Source organism: Setaria italica, chromosome II (assembly GCF_000263155.2).
Source record: "Setaria italica strain Yugu1 chromosome II, Setaria_italica_v2.0, whole genome shotgun sequence".
Taxonomy (NCBI): domain Eukaryota; kingdom Viridiplantae; phylum Streptophyta; class Magnoliopsida; order Poales; family Poaceae; genus Setaria; species Setaria italica.
The window spans coordinates 32,878,070-32,897,526 of NC_028451.1; the positions used below are offsets into that span (position 1 = coordinate 32,878,070).

The window sequence follows — 19,457 nt, forward strand, 5'->3', positions numbered from 1 at the left end:
GAAGAGACTCTTGTTAGAATTTTCAAATTTCCGGGTTTCACGGATATTCCTTGCACAGGTTTGTACCAATTTTTGGGTTTTATCGTCCTGTGGGTAGCGCTGGGAGAGAATCACAGGGACGCAGGCCGCGTGCCGCGCCCCTGCGCCAGGGTGTATGTATGTGGTGCAGGGCCGAGGCCGCGAGCTAGTTCCCTCTCTCGCTCTCTCAGCCCCTCACGCACGGGTTCTAGTAGAGATCGGGCCCAACAAAGGCAACTCAAATATTATTAGCAGAGCAGCAACTAAACGGATGCCACCGTGAACAACAAACACCATACCGCACTCTGCATAGGCCGATACGGAAAGACACGGGGCAGTGCAGGGCTGCAGGCAGACCGACTTCTTCTTTTTTAAAGATGGCAGACCGACTTCTGCTGATGAATTCTGAGCTTCCCGAGTCGCAACTTAGCGCTGCGCTTATGATCGTTCCAGGAAGACACAAGGCTTGCCGTAAGAACAGTGAAAAGAATTACTTCTGTAATCAGCTTCTCCCGGCTCTTGGTGTTTTTTGTTTCCCTGACCTCATCTATTTTTTCACTTCGCCTCCTGTCCTGGCTCCTCCAGCCAGGGAACGCATGCAAATAAACTTCACTTCTTTCCTAATGATGAAACGGCAGAACGCCTGCCTTAGCTTACTAAAAAGAACGTGAAAATGTTTTTTCCACATAATTTTTGTTTATCTTCAACATTGCATTACATGTACACGGAATCTCCTGCAGCTCAAGAAAGCTCGCGAGGTTTTCAGATCCGCAAGAGCAGTAATGCAGAACTCGAATGCTCCTTCAGCAATTGCTCTATATACATATAGGAGGTACTGATCATCATAGCTTGCGAATTGCAAGGCGTTACACTTTTGGGGAAAGTGCTCTAAACAAGCACTTGCTAATGGGAAAACTAATCGGTCAGCCAAAGGGAATTTACAGACAACACTCAAGGAAACAAATATTCTGAGAGAGACAACAAAAAAACTGGGAGCTCCGCTCATCAATGGAGCTCCATGAAATGTTATTGCAAACATCAGCTATCCAGCATCGCTGGAGCAAACTGCGTATCAGGACGGCACCATGTGGCGCGCTGCATCAGGCTCGTAGTCGTGGATCGTGTCGGTTATCTTCGATGGAGGCCAGTACCGGAGCAAAGATCTCCCGACAATGTTCCTTGCCGGAAGCGGACCCCTGAAACGTCAAGACGTTCGAAACGAATCAGGCATACGTTCTACCAAAGTACCAAGTGAAATCGTGTATAAAACAGATTGAATTGGGTTGCAACATACCAGATATGGGAATCGAAGCTGTTGTTGCGGTTGTCTCCCAGCACGAACACATAACCTTCCGGTACAAGCTGCAACAATGATCAGCAGAAATGAGAAGAGTTAGAACCCTTGAACAACATGATGAACCACCATGCTAAAAGAAATGTAAAATGCTAACAGGTATGCCTAAGGGAACACAACTTCATGAGATATTCTATGTGTCTAGTTTGAGAGTTCGATAGTTCAACTGATTATCAGTCAGGCACTGGAAATGCAGCCAATCGATACTTCTGTATCACGCACAATCCAAATTTCGAACTTTGCATTTTGATGGCTTTAAGTAGCAAAACCAAGCACGCGGATCATAATAATATGCCTAAGCCTAACCTAACCAAAAGTTCAAAACATGAAGGCAGAAATCCAACAGATGCAGTATATAATGGAGGAAAGAACGTATGACATACCAATGGTCCCAATTCGTAGTTGTGTGGCTCGAGCACAAATTCCTCATCCTGAACTACTCCATTGACCAACAGCTTGCCATCACGCACCTATTAAAGAGCCAAGATTATCAGCAACTCAAGCAGAAAGAATCAAACTGTTTGCAGCATAATAACACCAGAAACAAACAGAAGGCTGCACTACCATTGGGATAAAAGCTTACTTCGACATAGTCTCCTCCCTTGGCCACAACTCTCTTGATGAACACATCCCCTGAGCTGTAGCCGTAAGCCTGAAGAGCTGGAGGAGCCCGGAAGATTACAATGTCCAAAATTTCCGGTTCCCGGAATATGTACGAGACCTGCAGATCACAATAACACCAATCATCAGCAAACATAACAATGATCCAGTACAGCTCTAATAAGTACTAAAATGCTCATCAAACGAAGCTCTACCTTCTCGGCAAGAATCCGATCGCCGATGTCGAAAGTCGGGTACATGGACTTGGACGGGATGGACCTTGGCTCGGCCAGGGACGAGCCGTAGAGGAGTGGCACGGTCACAGCTGCAAACGCCGTCTTGGCCTCATCGGAGCAGGAGTTCATCCACCTCGACAACCAGTTACTCCTGCTCATCGCTGCACTAGCACCACTGCTCGTCGCAATTCCCGCAGGACCAGACGCACCAGCACCAGAGCTAGCACCACCAATCAACGCCTTCTTGGAGGAGGGCGAAGGCGCCAGCGAACGGGGAGGGGAAGAGGGCGCCGAAGACGACGAGGTGGCAAGGTCGCTGCAGGGGAGCCACTTCGCCGTCTGCAGGAACGGGAGGAAGGACGTGGGGTTGAAGCCGAGGGAAATCGACGACGAACCTGACAGGGGCGCCGCCGACCCGGTGATCCCAGCCGTCGGCCCTGTTGCTTGCGTGAGCACCGACAGCAGTCCCACGGCGAGAGACGGCGGCGGCGACTTGGACGACAGGCACGCCCGCGTGAGCAGCAGCGAGTGAGCTCCGGCGGCGATCGCCTGGGGCTTGGGGTGGTTGTGGTCGCCGCCGTCATGGCGGTCGTTGCCGCCGCCGCCACTGCGGTGCTGCTCTGGTTGGCGGGTGGAGGTGAAGATGCAGAAGGGGCGCCAGGCGCCGTCGTGGAGGAGGCGGCCGCCGGTGGCGGAGGCCGAGGCCGAGCAGAAGCGGTGTCCGAGAGAGGCGGCGAGGTTCTGCACCACGTAGCCGGAGTAGGACACGGTGATGCGGATCGCCATGGCGACCAGGCAGAGGAGCCGTAGCGAGAGCGAGAGGAGGCGGATTGGGCTGTCGAGGAAGCAAGCGGAGACCGGGGCGCGGGAGAGTTAGAAGCCGGCGGACATTCCGGAGGGTTACAGGGTGGGAGGTTGCGTCGGGGAGGTCGAGGTGGGGGGTCTTCCGGCGAGCTGCCTCGCCGGAAGACGGGGTCAAGGGTGGCGGTCAAGGGGGGAGGCGGCGAGGTGAGGGCGAATTGGAGAGAGAGAGCGGGAGGGCGACGAGAGAGGTGTGTTTTATAGACGCGTGGACGTTTACTTTTCTGAGAACGTGGAGGAATGGAGCCCCCTGGATTTTGGAGAATTTTTTATGTTTCCTCTTTTCCCTGCAAAATTAAATTAATTCTACACGCGATTTTTTTTTTGGGGGGGGGGATATTTCCCAATTCAAACGAAATTTATACGAAATCCGCCCAAGTTCAGCATATTTTTACTATGATTTAAGTAACAATTTCCACACAAAATTAGTACCATATAAACATTCCATGTTTCAAAACATATCCATCACCAAAGTTTCATAGTTTCATCATGCGTTTGTAAAAGATCATGCCATTTGTGTCTGGGTTCTCAAGAAAAAGAAGGATGGGATGAGTAATATCTTAAGAATTACACAATGGAGAATCTTATCACAATTTTTTATGAATACTTTGTACTCCCTCCATTCGTTTATTTTTTTAAATTAATATTTATAAATTTAGAAAAATCAAAACGACCGAGTAATAAATTGACAATCGAGTGACTGACAAACGGCTACCGAAGACCCCTGCTTCTCGTTAGGTAAACAGCACCGTCGCTGCCAGGAAAAAGCGGGAGAAGACTTCGAAAAACGAGACTAATAATCCACAACCATCCCAACTGAAAAAGCAAGCACAGCCAAAACAGGCGTCCATACGAGCGTGCAGCACCGAGCCACGAAAGCGACTCGGTTCACGCTCATCCCAGCACTGGAAGCTCAAACGCTGCCGGGTTGCTTCGCTGAAGCTTCCACTGCCCCAACTGTACCAGGCACGTCACACTACCCAGAAACGAATCACAGGCCCACAGCAGTTACTCAATTCCTCAAAAGGGAGAGAATTTCAGAAGAATCGGTGCCTCGGAGAGGGATTTCAAGACGAACGGACGAGGAAACAGAGATCTGGATGAGGAAACAGAAATCCCCGCATTCACATGTCCAGAATCATCTTGGACCACTGGGAACCTAGTCCATGCTCGTTCCAGATAAACAACTTGTTTCAAAGATTCAGATCAGGAAATGGTACAGGATAACTCAATCAGAAAAGTAATGTCCCCTGGAAGTCAGAGACTGAAACAGCGTAATGCACACAGCAGAAAAAAACCGACAGGAAGAAATGTTCAGCGCAGTAAAATAACATCGGTCAAATCCTCATGCCAGCGCTAGAAAAAGGGAAACACTCAACAAGCTGCGCTCGGCCACTTAAAATTTCGTGTACACTGACAGCCCATTGACGCTAGGGGTCGTAAAGAGCTCTCTAATTTAGCCCGGATCGGGCTCAATAAGAACTGAACCATAATATTATATGACTTTCAAATAGATAAAGCTGAGTTGAATTGTGCAGGAGACATGAGGGTCATTATCCATTACCACCCCCTATCCACACTAGACTTCCATGATCCCCTAACAACCGCCAGTAACGATTGCTTTAGCAAAATGTCAAAGGCTAAGCAATTGACTCTTTATAAAAACCCAATGGACTCGATATTTTTTGGGATATGATGTCTCCGCAGTCGTAAGCACTTACGTTTCAGAGCCCAAGGATACCACCAATCATACCAATGAGGCAGGGAAAAGAATAGCATCACGGACCTATTGATATAAGCACAAAGAAACTAGGAAGACACCAGGAAGCATCGCAATCTGATGACGGACAGAAAAAAAAAAAGATGGACAGAAGCGTGCTATAATCGATGAACTCCTGTCTAAGATATGGGTGACACTGACAGTATGAAGTAACTTAAACAAAAAGAATGATAAAAAAGAACTGGAAGAGAAAATTCTGAAACCGATGCGGTAAGCTGGGATGAAAAGGTTAAAGGTCTAGAACTTGCATGGAAGAAGGAACAGTAGTAACATTCCGGCTGACAGGTTCAACTCTAAATGTGTTCATCACTATGTGACCACACTTTATTCAAAAAAAAAAGAAAATATGTGACTGCACCAAGATACAGACAGGTCCAAAACGCGCATCTGTGAGGTGATGCGCGGGGACACTAGCTGCAAGCAACCAAGTCAAAAAATGCTAGATGCATCTACGGATGATGTCGAAACTAGCTTTGTCATGTGCATACTACAAAATCATGTCATAGTCAAAGCAGCAAAAAGTCGTGCTATTTCTTGGACCAGGATGAACCTTCAACCCTACTGCAATGCAATGCATAGCATCGCAGCTTGGGACAGTGACACATAAGGGGTTCTGTATAACCACATAAAAGACTCCATCAGAACTTGCTAGTTATTGCATTGATGTTTTGCTACAAGTCTTGATCATAGTGTTCAAGTTCTACAAATTGGGGCCAGCTTAATTTCAGGTGAATACGGAAACAAAGAACAATAGACATCACTTGACGGCCCAATCCAAAAAAATATTACTTCTCAGGTTACCAAAAAAGTAGACATGCTTCAAAATCAAGGCTCGGGCAAAAACATATCATTAGTGGAAACCAATGGGATGCATATTAGTGGGTTACAGCCTTTACCACTTTATAGGAAATCTTGAGTAGCAGTTCAGCACGGAATATTCTGGCAAGACTAAGAACAGAGCAATAATGGACAAGTATTACAATAGTATCCAAACAGATCTAATAGTAAGCTAAGCATGCATCAAGATAAATCACTCCAAACTCCACTAGAATTGGAAGTTAATTACAAGTTTTGCATAAGACAGAGGAAAAGGGAATGGGGCCAAGAGGAGAAACAAGAGCACCCACGTTTCACATTGGTTCAGCGACGCCCCCGGGGCTTAGACCTCCCTTTCTGCACCATTAAAAAAAAGGGGTAAACATGGTAAACTGAACAGGGAAGCTTGACAAAGTTATATTTCTTCCAAGCACAACCGACTGAAAAAAGTCATGTAAACTGATGTAAATTTTACTCACCGATGCACCACCGAAGCTGGAGCCGGAAGCTGTAGCTCCACCTGAAAAATACACCAGTGTGTCATGAAGTGCATTTCATCCTCATGTCGAGCAGTCTTTTACAATGAACATTGAACTAATTCCCATTAGGGGGGGTACAAGTGCAACGAGCAATATGATGGATGGCAAAAACATTGGTAATATGGTTAAGCCACATCAGTATGAAAGCATGTGCAACTCCAAGTTGCTCCAAGTAAAATAGCATGAAATTTTCCAACATATAGCTTCCAGCACATAATATTGGTTGAGAAAGTATGTTTACCTCCAAATGGTGTAGAAAATAATGATGTTCCACCCAAAGATGTGCTAGTCCCAAATCCAGGAGCTGGTGTTGATGCTAGTGTAGGAGTGGATGCTGTTCCAAATGGTGTGGTCAATTGAGCTGATCCAGATGCGCCAAAAAGGCCGCCTGATGGAGCTGGAGTTGTTGGAGTTGCAAAGAGACTAGATGAGGATGGAGCGGCAGCAGGAGTGCTAAAAGCTGAAAAACCACTTGACGAAGTTGCGCCAGATGGAAAAAAAGATTGCTGTGGTTGGCTTGCTGCTGGTGCAGCAATTTGTGTTGTGGGCTGTGCAGGAGCAGGCAAATGCAAAGTTGGATGGACCCTTTTGGCAGCTGCTTCTTGTTTAGCTGCTTCTCTTCTGTTTGCCTCCAGAAACGGATCATTCCCATTACCCATATGACGCTGTTCATTAAGATATTCAGTTTTCATTGACTCAACATACTGATGAAGATTTTCCACCTGAAAAATAGCAACATAAGAGAATGCCTTAGGCAATACTGAGCCTAGTAAATGATAACTAAATAAATGTTCTCATTTTGCTCACAGTATGTTGCTGTTGCTAAAAGTTTGATCAGTTTAGAGCTTTATATTTGACTCATCATACGTAGAGATATCGGCACATCATGGGAGTATCTTTCAAAACTAAAGAACCCGGTATTGTTTTGGTATAACTTCCTTTTGAGCAAAATATTACCTTAGAAGCAACATAAATGAAGTAGTCATGCACATTTGACATAACTTTTGGAAGAGACTCCAGAGAATCTGATGATCTTTTATTATTCTCCATCTGAACCAGCTGCTCTAGCTCACCGATCCACTTGCAACACTCAGCGAGATAACATTCAAATCTATTGACAGTATGCTGCATAAAAAGGGAAGGGCGCTTTGGGACTCCACTGTAGAAATCTACCACTGGCTGATTGGGTGGAGCACCTGCAGAAGGATTTGAAGAACCACCATTGGCAACACCAGCACCTGGACGGACGAATCTTGGCCTCAACATCAAGTATGACCTCATAGCAAATTCCGTGTTCCACATCATTTCATTAACGACAGTCATCAATTCCTGGATGGAAGCCTTCTCTCTCTCCATCACAGTGGTGGTACCTCCGAGTTCCTGTTAGAACAGAAAGCAAATATTTATTCATGATTCATGAATCCAGGATCCTGCTAGAGCAGACACTGACCAGGCTACCACAATGGCACTACAACAATATACGAAAGGAAATATTCAGCGTCCATATATCAATTCCCAGTTATGCAACATACATTATTTTTCCACGCAGCAAGTCATGTTTTGCCAAAGAAGCATATCAACATTCAAGCTGGATGTAAGCTCAAACTATATAACCCTGCGATGATGATTAGATTTATTACTGCACCATCTCTCTATAATACCAAGATATGCAGCTCTCCTATGATGAATATTTACTACTGCACCAGCAGGAGAAAACTGCCCCTAATTATGAAGCTTCTCTTGTTACTAGCTTAAGTTCGGTTGCAACATACTATGCTAATTTGTTTTGTTCAGGACATGACTAAACCATGATAGCATTTAGACAACCTCTAACTGGGGACAAGCTCATATCTAATACATAAAAATGATAAAATATTAGTGGGTAGTGGAAAAAGGTTAATCTTATATAAATTTACCTAGCGAAGAAGAGCAAGGGGGTTTCAGAGTTCTGGGATTTATGACGGTGAGGGGGCACAGTACTTATTGTCCAACATACAGGTCTACCTCATGAAATTTCAAATGCTTAAAAGATCTACATGTGACTCTTATGTGGTGTTTGGTTCGACTGTTTTAGGGCGTGATCCGTTTACGCTGCAAACTGATTATGTTAGCTGGTGTTTGGTTTGTGTGCTCTGTAATCAGATAACGCGGGATCGATAACAGTGCTATACAAAGCCGATAACGCTCAAAATTCTCCGTGTCGCAGCACCGTAATGATTGGATCGGACTTGCAGAGGAGACCTCGCACATTACGCCCCAGCTCGATCTTCATGGCCAGGAGCAACTGCTGCGCTGCCTTGGGGCAGCCCCCGCACATCTGCGCCTCAGTGTGTTCGAGAGCCCATGCACCATCGCTGCTGAGGCCGAGAGCCTGAGACTGCAACTGGCAGCTTGTTGAGCACGAAGGAGAACCATAGCTCAAGCTCGAGCTATGGTGTGGCAGCTTGTTGAGCACGAAGGAGAATCGTAGCTCAATCCGGAACTAGGGATGGGACGATGGCAGCCGCACGAGATTAGCCTGGCACAGCATCATGCCCAAAGTGCAATGGAGTGCGGCGGAGATATGGAGCGGCGTGGTATGGCAGTGTTGCTGGCGGCTCGCGTGATGACCTGTGCAAGCACCGCGGCAATCACCTCATGAGCATCAGCAATGGAATCGAGAGAGAGTGAGGAAGAAGGCGAGCAGGACACAGAGATCGGAGGTGACAACTCATGGGAGTTGGCGATCGCCCTCTATGCGCGATGATGAGCTTGCACAGCTTTGGTTATAGAGTACTCGAACCAAACAAAACGGGAGATCGCTTATTCTGTAAGCATTCACGCTGCAATCACATTCCTTTTACGTTTGTGTTACGTTTTCAGAACCAAACGGCACCTTAGCTGTTTGCAATGACATGACATTCTAGAAAACAGTTTCTACGGTTCTACACTTTCAGACAACCTACTAGCAACACCACGAGTCGGGCTATCAGCTAAAACTAAAATAATCTTCTGGTTGTGGAGCATGACAAAAACAATCAAACCTGCACTAAAGCTAAGAAAAAAATCCCAAGAAAGCAAAGATTGTGATGAAAATTTCTAACCTGAGCAATGCGACTCGCATCAAGCTCAAAATTGACATTCGAGATTGAGGAGTCATAAAGACGACTGCACTGATCCAACCTCTCACTCTCATCTTTGTACTCACGTATCTTATCCCTGCAAAACCAGTGTTACACAACATTTTTTAGAAAACAACTTAAAGTGAACAATTCAAACATCAAATAGTCGTCCATAAACTGCAATAAACAACATGGGTGCCCAAATAGATGAACATTAAAGCAGACAAAACTACTCTTAAGATCACCAGGTGAACATCAAATGTGACAGAGGCAAATCAGATTATAGACCACAAAAGATGTATCTTTTCGCCCAAAACAAAAAAGTTCAAAACAGTGGATGCTAATAACATTCAGAAATAGAAGGCCTCAGTCCCTCAATACAAGCAAAACAAAAAAAATTACTGGGCTACTCCCCCAAAACATTTTATTCAAATAAAAAGGCTTTTTTAAAAAGTACTGCCTCCACTGGCAGAGAACAAACGCAATCACATTTTACCAGTTTGGCCAAGTACACCTGCACCGCGCAAGAAAAACAACGTAAAAGGGGTAATTTTTGCTAATCAGATGGAACAAATCTAGTTGAAGGCACAAATCGACACGAAAGCTCACATCTAAGCAAAGGTACGCCGTGCCCAAGTAACCGCACACCATTACCAGAAAACAGGACAGGAAAAAAAGACACAGAGAAGAACCCTACTCGATCTGGAGCAGCGCCTTCTGCGACTCGGCGTGCAGCTCCTCCCACTTGGTGTTGTACCCCGCGGGCTTCATATCCGTCGTGTACAGCATCAGCTTCTGCTGCTGCTGCGGCTGCGGCTGCTGAGGCTGCGCCGCCGGAGCCACCTGCTGCTGTGGCTGCTGCTGCTGCGGCTGCTGGAAGCTGAACTGGAACGGCGAGGGCGAGGAGGACGGCGCCTGCGTTGTGGCCGGGGCCGGCGTCTGAAAGGGGTTCGGCGCCGCTGGCGTCTGGAGCGTCTGGAAGGGGTTCGACGCCGCCGGCGTCTGGAACGGGTTCGACGCCGCCGGCGAGGCGAAGGAGAACGCCATTGCGCACTCGGTGGCGGAGAGCTTGGCTCCGGCAACGGCGGCGCGAGGCGCCGGCAAGACGGGAGGGTGGGGCCGCGGGGGTGTTCCTGGGCTCTAGCTGGGCCGGGCGGGCTCGGCGAGCTCTTAAACCCTAGACTAGAAAAACGAAAGGAGTGGAGCGGGAAACTGACGCCTTTGCCCCCCTACTAGTAGTGGAGAAAGACGACTCGCAGAGAGTCGCAGGAGCAGGCGGAGGGCAAGGGCAAGATGGAGGATTCTGGCTATTGGGGAGGGGTATTTGCTGGAATCGTTAGCTTTTGGAAAGCAGGAGCTGTCGGCTGTGCGTTGAGCCGGTGAGTGAGTCGGGGGCGGAGAGGAATCACGATCGGGTTGGGTCGGACCATGATGGACCGTGTTGTGTTGGACTGATGGACTCGAGTTCGTGCCTGCTGGTGCAGTACGGTCGATTTGGAAAGGAAAAATGGAAAATTCCACCTCTTTTGAAAGCCTTGTTATCAATCGCATAGCAAGAACCAGTTAGAAAGCCCACTCTGTGATACGCTCCTTGATCCTGAACCTGAAGACTGCAGCTATGATAAAAAAGATCAAATCGACGGGCGACAGATTTAAAGCTCCACAACTTCCATGTAAAGCATGTTAAGACGATCAGGTGCTGCTGGAAACATTTGAAGCAATGCTGACGGTGTTGCTACGAACGAGGTCCTGAGCCCTGTGCATAGTAATCTACTAATACTACTGTACTAGTAACTAGGGAGCAATGAACTGACCGCCAGCATACAGGAACTCCACTGGTTGTGTCCATGTTCTGAAAAGTACACTGGCAAATGTGGTCCGACTTGCAAGGCATCAACACCAGACAGTCTAAAATTGCAACTTGGAACACTTCAAATCCGATAATGAGATCACCCGTGCAAACTTAAATTTAGAGATGAAAATTAGAGGAACATATTTGTACAGCAGGTCCACTTTCGACAGATAAATGCACTCCAACCAAGCCTCAATATATTGTGCTGACACGCCTGCGATATATTTGCAGCTTGTGGTTTCCAGATGTCCCCTATCAAGCATCAGGTTGCACATGCTCCTATAATCAACCCGAGCATTTCATAGCAACAAGTTGGCTATGTCCACTTTTGTGCCCTCCTATGGCTATTCATAAGCTGTCATGAGTTTCAGGACGAAATTGTAGCTGCCGCTATGACATATGTTCTGCTTTGTCTGCCTCTGCCATAGTGCACATGGCCCTAACTGCAGTGTTACATTCTGCAGTGCTTTGTCTGAGTCAAATTTTACTCCACCTAGCCTCCATAACGATATGAGATTGGTAAGGTACTATTAACTTATGCAGCAATCAGTGTCAATTCAATGTTGAAATAATGAAGATAGCAAAACTTGATTTGATGATAGCTAATAAACCATGAGTTGAGACACGTCCATTGTAGCAGCATACCAAATGCAAATTTCAGCATCAGGGAGGGCATGTCAACACTTTTTTTTTTGAAGGTAAACTGTGGGGGAGTTCCCCACAGCATTTTGATTTTATAGATTAAAGGTGGGAACACTTAGCAGCAGGTATATTGTATGTTTTATGCCCTTGTCGAGCATCAGCATGCCCCTTGAGACAAGTAGATCACAGATCTGCAAATTCAACAATGGTGAAAGACAACCAGACCAATTAGAGATAGGTTGCAAGTATGAGACTATCCCAAATGATTCAAGGATATGCACATGATTTCATCAAGAATTCTGGGGGTGAAAATATAAGAGAACAAATCAGGTTTATTTACCATAGGTGCAAGAAATGTCAAGGAAATTCACGAATTTGCCAGATAAGATAATTTCAGAGAAGCAAAATGTGCATGGTAAGTAGAGTACCTCATAAAAGCTCCAGTTAGTGGATTGATACTTCAGATCGTGTTGCATGGAGAGGATTGATATCAGAACCTGTCAGCCTCAGCTTCGCATCTTTGAGCAACAGGTTTTTAATTCCAAAAGATTAAACTTGCTGTTCACACATTGTTTACCATCTTGATTAAGAAAGCAGTTTCCAACGCCAATTCCTTAGTCTGCAAATACTTGCTTTCTTCTACAACATCTGTAGTCAAGTTGAGAATCACAGGCCTCTCTGGATCATATTGAGTAATTTCACGGACTTTTGCAACCCATTTAGCTGCTTCCCATACACCAAACCTATCATTTCAAATGTAACAAAAGTTTGAGTTCCAGTATTTGACTAAAAGGAGATTTAAGTGCAATGCAACGTAAGAAAAAAAAAAGGGACAACTGTTTCTTTTTGCACATATCTGGCCTAAGAATATAGTAAAGAGTAAAGGCTACAGTGCTGGAATATATGAAACTATTAAAATGATGGAAATTATCGTGCCAGAGACACCAATGATTCAGGCCACAAGAGAAGTAACTTAGTGCCCAGGTAACTGTATAGTCATACACCTTGTATTAAATGATGATGTCACAAACACAGCTGGATAAGGAACATCCCTCTGAATGTTATCATAAGGAGAATACTTTCTGATTGCAAGGAACTCTTCATGGTCCACAGGGAACCCAAACTCTTCATAATCAATGGCTGTAAGAGGTAGAATAGGATGGAGAAGGGTGTTGCAAACATCCAAGAAAGGGACCTGGAGTAAAAAATAGAAGTTGTGGTAATGCAACATCAGTAGAAATATCAGACAAGATAATAGCACATCTTCGAGATTACAGAGATGAAAACATGACTATTGTGGCAATTCCAATCTCAAAGAAGAACCCAAGAGCACTATGTTGCATATTGCTAACCTGCTACTTCAAATGATCGCTAATCGATTTTATCCTTAGCTTTAATGACAGATATTAGCATAAAATGAACAAAAACAGCCTCTAAATCTGCAATGTGTTGTCGACTGATATAGCTTGCAAGGAACTGTAGCTTCAACTAGACAACTACCAATCAGACACAAAAGCCACCACAAGACTCAATTTTTGCAGTCATACTGCAGCGGAGTTGCCAAGAAGGCAGTTTGTTTTAGATTTACTTCGAATAATATGGAGTAAAATGCAATGATTTTACAGAAAGTTTCCAATGAGGTACAAGAACCTAATTCTCTTTCTTTCCCTGCAGAGAGTAAGGGAAGATTCTAACTTTGGAAAAAAGGAAGCACATAATTGAAGCAAACTGCACTAAAAGGAGGTTTTGCTGTCTCTTGAAATGCTTAGTTTTCATCTGAGGTTTTCCACATTTTAATCATTTTATTTATCAATTTCAGTGCAATTTAAGGGAAGCTGAGAACAGAGCATGTCAAGGAACTAATTCCAGACGCGTCAATTAAGGAATGTCTAAAGGTAGCACACTTGATCTCTAGTCTTCTAGATGTACACATTTAATTACATATTGTATACCTTCAAAACAGCAGCACGAAACAAATCTGGACGAGTATTAATTGCTGAAGCCACTAGAAGTCCTCCAGCACTATATCCCCATCCAGCAAGCTTATTTTCTTGTATGATGCCCTTGTCAAGAAGAAACTCTCCACAAGAAACAAAATCAGACACAGAATTCATTTTTTTGGTACGTGAACCTTCTTGGTGCCACTTCTTACCATAACCTCCACCACCCCTGAATAAAAATGCTTTAAGTGAATAATACTTCACACCATAAAAAATTCAAAAGGCAAAATCTGGAATTCTGTGAGTATGACATATAGCTAACATGAACCAACAAATATTTGGCTCTTTTTAATATTATATGCCATGTGCAGAAGTTATCCATGAAGACGGTGGGAATTAATATGAATCTTCCCAAGTTTATTTATAGTATCTTTTGAGCAAGAATTCATTAGTTAGTTACACAAATAAAGAAAGTAGCCAAGTAGACTAGACATACCTAACATCAGCATATGCAATCACCCAACCACGATCCAGTAAGCTCTTTAACTCACTGCGCCAACGTTTATCCAGAATCTCACCATAAGCACCATGTCCATGAAGTAATCCTGGATTTCCGTCTTGCTTATGCTTCTGTGAATATACTAAAGTAAGGGGAACCGAAACACCATCCTTTGATGGAACATCGTAGTATTCACAAGCATAGTATTCAGAGAGCTCATTCCAAGCACAATCTTCAGAATCTTCACTTGAAAAATCAGCTCTATCTGAGGATAGCCTGCCCATATTTGCAGCAAAAGCAGTACCATATAGTGCTTTTGTTCGCTCATGAAGCATGTTTTGTTGTTGTACTATCTGCCACTTTCCGTTCAGTAAGTTGTAGTCAACAACAGCATCAGGCATCTGCAAGATGGTAAACTTACTGTCAAGAAGAAAATGCATTGAAAAACATGAATATCATTATAGTTACAGAGAACGAAACAGAAAAAGGTTATGATAGAGAAATGGGATAGCTTCTTCCATAACTACATCATCCATCCATAATGTTATTTTAAACTTTAATGAAAACAGAACTCAAGCGAACCTAGAGCTAATGTATTTTGATCTTCCATAAACCATTCCTCTTTGAGAAATAACAAAGCAAGAGAAACTAGCAACAAGGCACAATATGGAAAAGATGAGAACAATGGGATGCACTTCAGAAATTCACACATGAGAAAGGAGGAGAACAAGGCAGTATTATTGCATAAAATGTACACAAAGTAGTACCAGTAAATAAATTCTACACTAGTTAAGATGCTTCTCAAGACGGGAAAGGCTACTAGAAGGATGGAAGAAAGGACTAAGAAAAACACCAGAAAAATATGCATACCACAGGTGATGATATTGTGAAACGCATTGTTGAGGAACAATAATCATAATTCGGCCCAGATACAATCTGACACACATCACTGGGAAGAGGCAGGTCAAATGGGTGGAAATCAGATAGATGAGCAGGTACCTGAGAAGTGAAATGAACGAAGATATAAGCTATCATTCCATAACATTAAATGCTTTCATGAGAATCATGATTGCAATATATGTGTAATGACAACATGAAGTTTTTCCAGCTAGATATGAGAGCAGTTCTCAGATATCCAATAGGTGGAATAACTATGGAAAAAGTAAACTAACAAGCAACATATCTTTACAACATGCAAGACCATCAAGAATTTATAAACTTTCACCATACAGTCCTCTCATATATAAGGACAAGCAATTCACTTACATTGATGCCCTCAGTTAGAGGCAAATTAACTGCACAGAGTCTAAGTTTTCTGCCTTGTCTCAACGTGAGCACCATATGAGTATCACAAAAATCAACATCTTCAAGAATGACACCAGGTTCCTCGATAAAAACATTCTGGTTCGGACATCAAAAGTGAGTAAAATAAAATGCACAAAGACACTTCCCTGAATTGATTTGAGCAGAATATATTTATACAGCAGTAATAACCAAGTCCTAATCAGCTTAGTTAAATTAAATATGTGATGTTTGTAATGCATTTGCAAAAAAATTATATATTAAAAATACAACATTTCATTTTCTTAGAACTGCTTATATAGCTACGAAGGAACTGCAAATGTGTATCTGGAAAACAAGGGTACAGAAAACATCAACATAACATAGCAGATTTTTAAACCTTCCAACTCTTAGGCCCAGAAGATTCCACATCAGACTGCATTAGATAATGTGAATCAACAGGGACACCTTCTCTTGCAGCATCTGTAAATAAATAAAGACATCCGCGATGATGTTCAACAATGCAATGAACTTGGGATTCCCCTTCCCATACAAGTTTCATTTGGGACAAGGGATCGGAAGCTTTTATTAAATACACCTGAAAAAGAACAGATAGGCATGAGCAGCAAACAAAATAAAACACAGATAAGGTGTACAATAAACAGTACCTTTGAGTGAATGTCCGAAAATACATTTAACGTTATATAACGAAAATCCTTAGTATGCCTGATATTTAGAAAAATATTCTCATCAGGTTCTTCCAAAATGAGAATGTCATCCTTGTTGGATCCAATCATGCTGCAAAATAATCTAAAGAAAAAGAAAAATTAAAGTTCTACTGCAATGAACTAAAGCACAGATGAGCAGTTCCGAGAAAGAAAAGAAAAGAAAATCACTAACCGATGCGGCCTTCTTTCCTCATTTGTAACAATATAAACCAATGCTTTCCCGTCCATAGCCCATGAAATATTTGATACCCGATCAGCACGAGGCTTATCACAAAGTGTCCCTGTTACTAGGTCCCTGACCATCAAGGTGAAGGAGTCCTTATCTTTGTCATACATTGTGTATGCAATGAACCTGTGATCTGGAGATACTTCAGACAGCTCCTCATATGAGTATCCTACATGTCAATGATTGCACATAGCTTAATGATCTGTTCGATAATGAGAGAAAATGATGCAAAAACTTTCTACCTTCAAAAGTGTAGCATTGCATATCTATAGTGTACTGTGTTGAAAATGTTATGCATATAAGGCATGCAAAACTTATAGAGAATTTTACAGATCACATGTTTTGCATAAATTCTCTTATAACAGGAACATAGGCAGAATGTAAGGCACTGATCAAACTGTAAACATACAAAAATCCATAGATGACATTTCTACATTAGATAAGTGTAAAATACAGGATGAATGATACATAACAAGACCGTAGGATTGAAAACATAATTAAGAACAATGAGTTAGTAGTATAGTATATTGTAGGACACATCAACAGAGGCAAACAGCAAACTTAAGCCCTCGAAAGGAACTGGAATTGTGGCAAAACTTTGTCCCGGTGGTTTTACCTCCGAACCGCTCGGCCTCCTTATTGTAGTCCACCAATTTCTGCTCGATGCGCTTCCCAGCCGTGAAGTCGAACCCCGCGGAGGGGTCACTGTACGAGACAAACTCGCTGTGGAGCGCAGCGGAGCGGCGGCAGAGCACGGGGTACTGCTTGCCCTCGTCCGTGCGTCGGTAGTAGAGCCAGGGGCCCCAGCGGACGGGCGGGGTGCAGGCGTCCGAGGCGAGGCGGGAGGCCATCTCGAGCTGGATCTTCCGGGCGAGGCGGTCGGCGCCGCAGGCGGCGAGGCAGGCCTCGGCGTACTTCTCCTCGGCCTCCATGTGGACGTCCATGTGGCGCATGGCGGCGGCGTCGGAGAGCGCGCCCATCCAGGCGTAGTTGTCGTGCCACGTCTCCCCGTGGATGGAGACGGGGTCCGGCTTCTGCGGCGGGCGCGGGGGGTTGGGGTGAGGGGGAGGGGGCGGTGGGGACGAGGGCTTGGAGCGCCGGTGGGCGTGGCGGCGGAATAGTAGGCGCGGGAGGAGGTCGAGACGGCCGCGCATGGTCGACGCAGCCGGAATCGCCGGTGCTGGGGCGGCGGGGGAGGAAACCGGACGCCGGAGGAGAGGTTTTAGGTGGGTTTTTGGCCTTGGGTTCGCCGGATTCAGGCGAGGTGAAATGGCGAGGATTTGGGTGACCGGAATGGGAAGTTGGTTTTGTTGGGCCTTTTGGGCTGGTCACTGAAAGTACAAGACGTGGGTGGGCTACTTTTGTAGATGAACGACCATGCAAAGACTGGGTGCTCCTTTAAAGGATTGTTGCGTAAGTTTCTTTTATTCAGCCATTCAGGGGTGCTCAATCTGAGGGATGGTTGTAAGACTACCGTATCAATAAAATCCAACCCTTTCTCTAAAAAAAAAAGATAAGAGAGGCCTTCCAGGGAAACTAATTAAAACTTACAACTTACAAAGGCCTCTAAAAGTATCAAAACAAACTATCTCTACAACTAATAAAAGCAGTATACTTTAAAAGAGGTGATTAAAGAAGAAAATTGTCAGGATTTTTCTGAATTAAACTTTCTAGGAGGCATTTTATTGTTCTCTTTATCTCATATTTCATTGTCCAAAAGTACTTCCATTTTTGGACATTGGCATGGTCATCAAAGCATGAATTTGAACATATTTTTGTTACAATATTTTCTAACACAAGGAAAAATTATTCAAGTATGAGACCACTTCTTGATACAATTCTCATAACGTTTTCAAATGTGATCGACACATGCAAGCAATTTGAAATCAAATTTAGAATGATTGACAAGATAAATATCACTTATCCATGATTGGACAGAGCATCCTTGTTGACAGAGACTTTAGAGATCGTCCACTCTATTCGAGTTCATATCATATCGGTGAGAATATTTGCTTCCCAGATGAACATAGGTAGGAGGAGGTTGAGTCCATACAACCAAATTTTATTGTAATAAAAAGAAGCTGTTCGGATTGATGGAACTCGTAAACCCTAGGCTCTATTTTGAATTGCAAGCTCATTGTAAAAGTTAGTCTCTCCATTTTAAATTGTAGGTCGTTTTGATTTTTCTACGTTTATAATTTTTCTATGTATTCACATACAATATATCTAAGGGTATAGAAAAAATATATACTTAAAAAATCAAAACGACCAAACCGAACCTATCGGGGCGCTTCTGGTGGTGACTAACGAATTAACATCATCGTCTTTGCGGCGCTAGTCGGGTTTTTTTTTTAAACAAAAGCGCAGACTGACGGTGACAGAGTCCACGACCCATACGAGGCAACTGGATTCATGCCGTGCAAGGTGCCGACTGTTTCACAATTTCTTTCCCTCCCGATCAGCGAAAAGCTGAAAACCAGTCTAGATTCAAGTGGAACAAACACGCTGACGCGAAACCCATTCATCACCTATTCACCTGGCTTCGGACACGGACAAGGCTCCAACGCTCCAACCGCTTGTCTTGTCCGCTACCGCTACCCCACAAAGCGGCGTCTGCCACAAGCCCCAAACAAAACGGATACTATGGGCTGGTTTGGTAGTCCGAACGGAGGTTGGACCATGCAACCAGGTGTGCAGCGGGGTCTCAGATTAGACCACGCGGTGCAAAAGATGTCCGCCAGCGTACCGCGTGAAACGATAAAGTTGGTCGTTTACTATGTGCTAAACTTTAGCAGGGTCATATCGGATGTTCAGATACTAATTAGGAGGATTAAATATGAGCTAATTACAAACCTAATTGCATAGATGGAGTCTAATTCGTGAGACAAATCTTAATTAATTAATTCATCATTAGCAAATGGTTACAGTAGCACCACATTGTCAAATCATGGACTAATTAGGTTTAATAGATTCGTCTCACGAAT

The 19,457-nt window shown here is 44.1% G+C and overlaps 3 protein-coding genes across 4 annotated transcripts; all 3 read right to left on the bottom strand.

Moving 5' to 3' along the window:
* Positions 1-805: 805 nt before the first annotated feature.
* Positions 806-3,245, bottom strand: LOC101785850 (probable thylakoidal processing peptidase 2, chloroplastic). The gene is made up of 5 exons (XM_004956935.2): positions 2,188-3,245; positions 1,956-2,093; positions 1,756-1,842; positions 1,313-1,380; positions 806-1,214 (listed from the first exon to the last, which is right to left on the bottom strand). Exons 1-5 carry the CDS (start codon positions 2,992-2,994, stop codon positions 1,091-1,093), a joined length of 1,224 nt encoding a protein of 407 aa, XP_004956992.1. The 5' UTR covers positions 2,995-3,245; the 3' UTR covers positions 806-1,090.
* Positions 3,246-5,681: 2,436 nt separating this feature from the next.
* Positions 5,682-10,510, bottom strand: LOC101786256 (nuclear pore complex protein NUP58). The gene is made up of 6 exons (XM_004956936.3): positions 10,003-10,510; positions 9,288-9,402; positions 7,162-7,584; positions 6,446-6,926; positions 6,145-6,185; positions 5,682-6,022 (listed from the first exon to the last, which is right to left on the bottom strand). Exons 1-6 carry the CDS (start codon positions 10,350-10,352, stop codon positions 5,990-5,992), a joined length of 1,443 nt encoding a protein of 480 aa, XP_004956993.1. The 5' UTR covers positions 10,353-10,510; the 3' UTR covers positions 5,682-5,989.
* A 739-nt stretch (positions 10,511-11,249) lies between these two features.
* Positions 11,250-17,742, bottom strand: LOC101786785 (protease 2). 2 transcript variants are annotated; one of them, XM_022824561.1, is made up of 11 exons: positions 17,090-17,742; positions 16,420-16,642; positions 16,188-16,329; positions 15,920-16,117; positions 15,505-15,639; positions 15,109-15,237; positions 14,236-14,639; positions 13,752-13,968; positions 12,804-12,994; positions 12,228-12,542; positions 11,250-11,650 (listed from the first exon to the last, which is right to left on the bottom strand). In XM_022824561.1, the coding sequence occupies exons 1-10, from the start codon at positions 17,625-17,627 to the stop codon at positions 12,362-12,364; spliced, it is 2,358 nt and encodes a 785-aa protein (XP_022680296.1). In that variant the 5' UTR covers positions 17,628-17,742; the 3' UTR covers positions 11,250-11,650; positions 12,228-12,361. The 2 variants fall into 2 exon arrangements, with proteins under 2 accessions (XP_022680296.1, XP_012699140.1); XM_012843686.2 differs by having other exon boundaries at positions 11,250-11,990.
* Between the last annotated feature and the right edge of the window lie 1,715 nt (positions 17,743-19,457).

Bases quoted from the DNA above. Each gene is read 5' to 3' on its own strand.
- LOC101785850 (XM_004956935.2), bottom strand. From the start codon at position 2,994: ATGGCGATCCGCATCACCGTGTCCTACTCCGGCTACGTGGTGCAGAAC. The intron at 2,094-2,187 runs GTAGAGCTTCGT...TGTGATCTGCAG, and splicing joins ATCGGATTCTTGCCGAGAAG to GTCTCGTACATATTCCGGGA. The intron at 1,381-1,755 runs GTATGTCATACG...TCATTGTTGCAG, and splicing joins ACTACGAATTGGGACCATTG to CTTGTACCGGAAGGTTATGT.
- LOC101786256 (XM_004956936.3), bottom strand. From the start codon at position 10,352: ATGGCGTTCTCCTTCGCCTCGCCGGCGGCGTCGAACCCGTTCCAGACG. The intron at 6,927-7,161 runs GTAATATTTTGC...GCTATTTTTCAG, and splicing joins TCATTTATGTTGCTTCTAAG to GTGGAAAATCTTCATCAGTA. The intron at 6,023-6,144 runs GTGAGTAAAATT...TTAATGGTGCAG, and splicing joins CCAGCTTCGGTGGTGCATCG to AAAGGGAGGTCTAAGCCCCG.
- LOC101786785 (XM_022824561.1), bottom strand. From the start codon at position 17,627: ATGCGCGGCCGTCTCGACCTCCTCCCGCGCCTACTATTCCGCCGCCAC. The intron at 16,643-17,089 runs GTAAAACCACCG...ATTGACATGTAG, and splicing joins GGAGGCCGAGCGGTTCGGAG to GATACTCATATGAGGAGCTG. The intron at 12,995-13,751 runs GTATACAATATG...TTTTTACTCCAG, and splicing joins TTCGTGCTGCTGTTTTGAAG to GTCCCTTTCTTGGATGTTTG.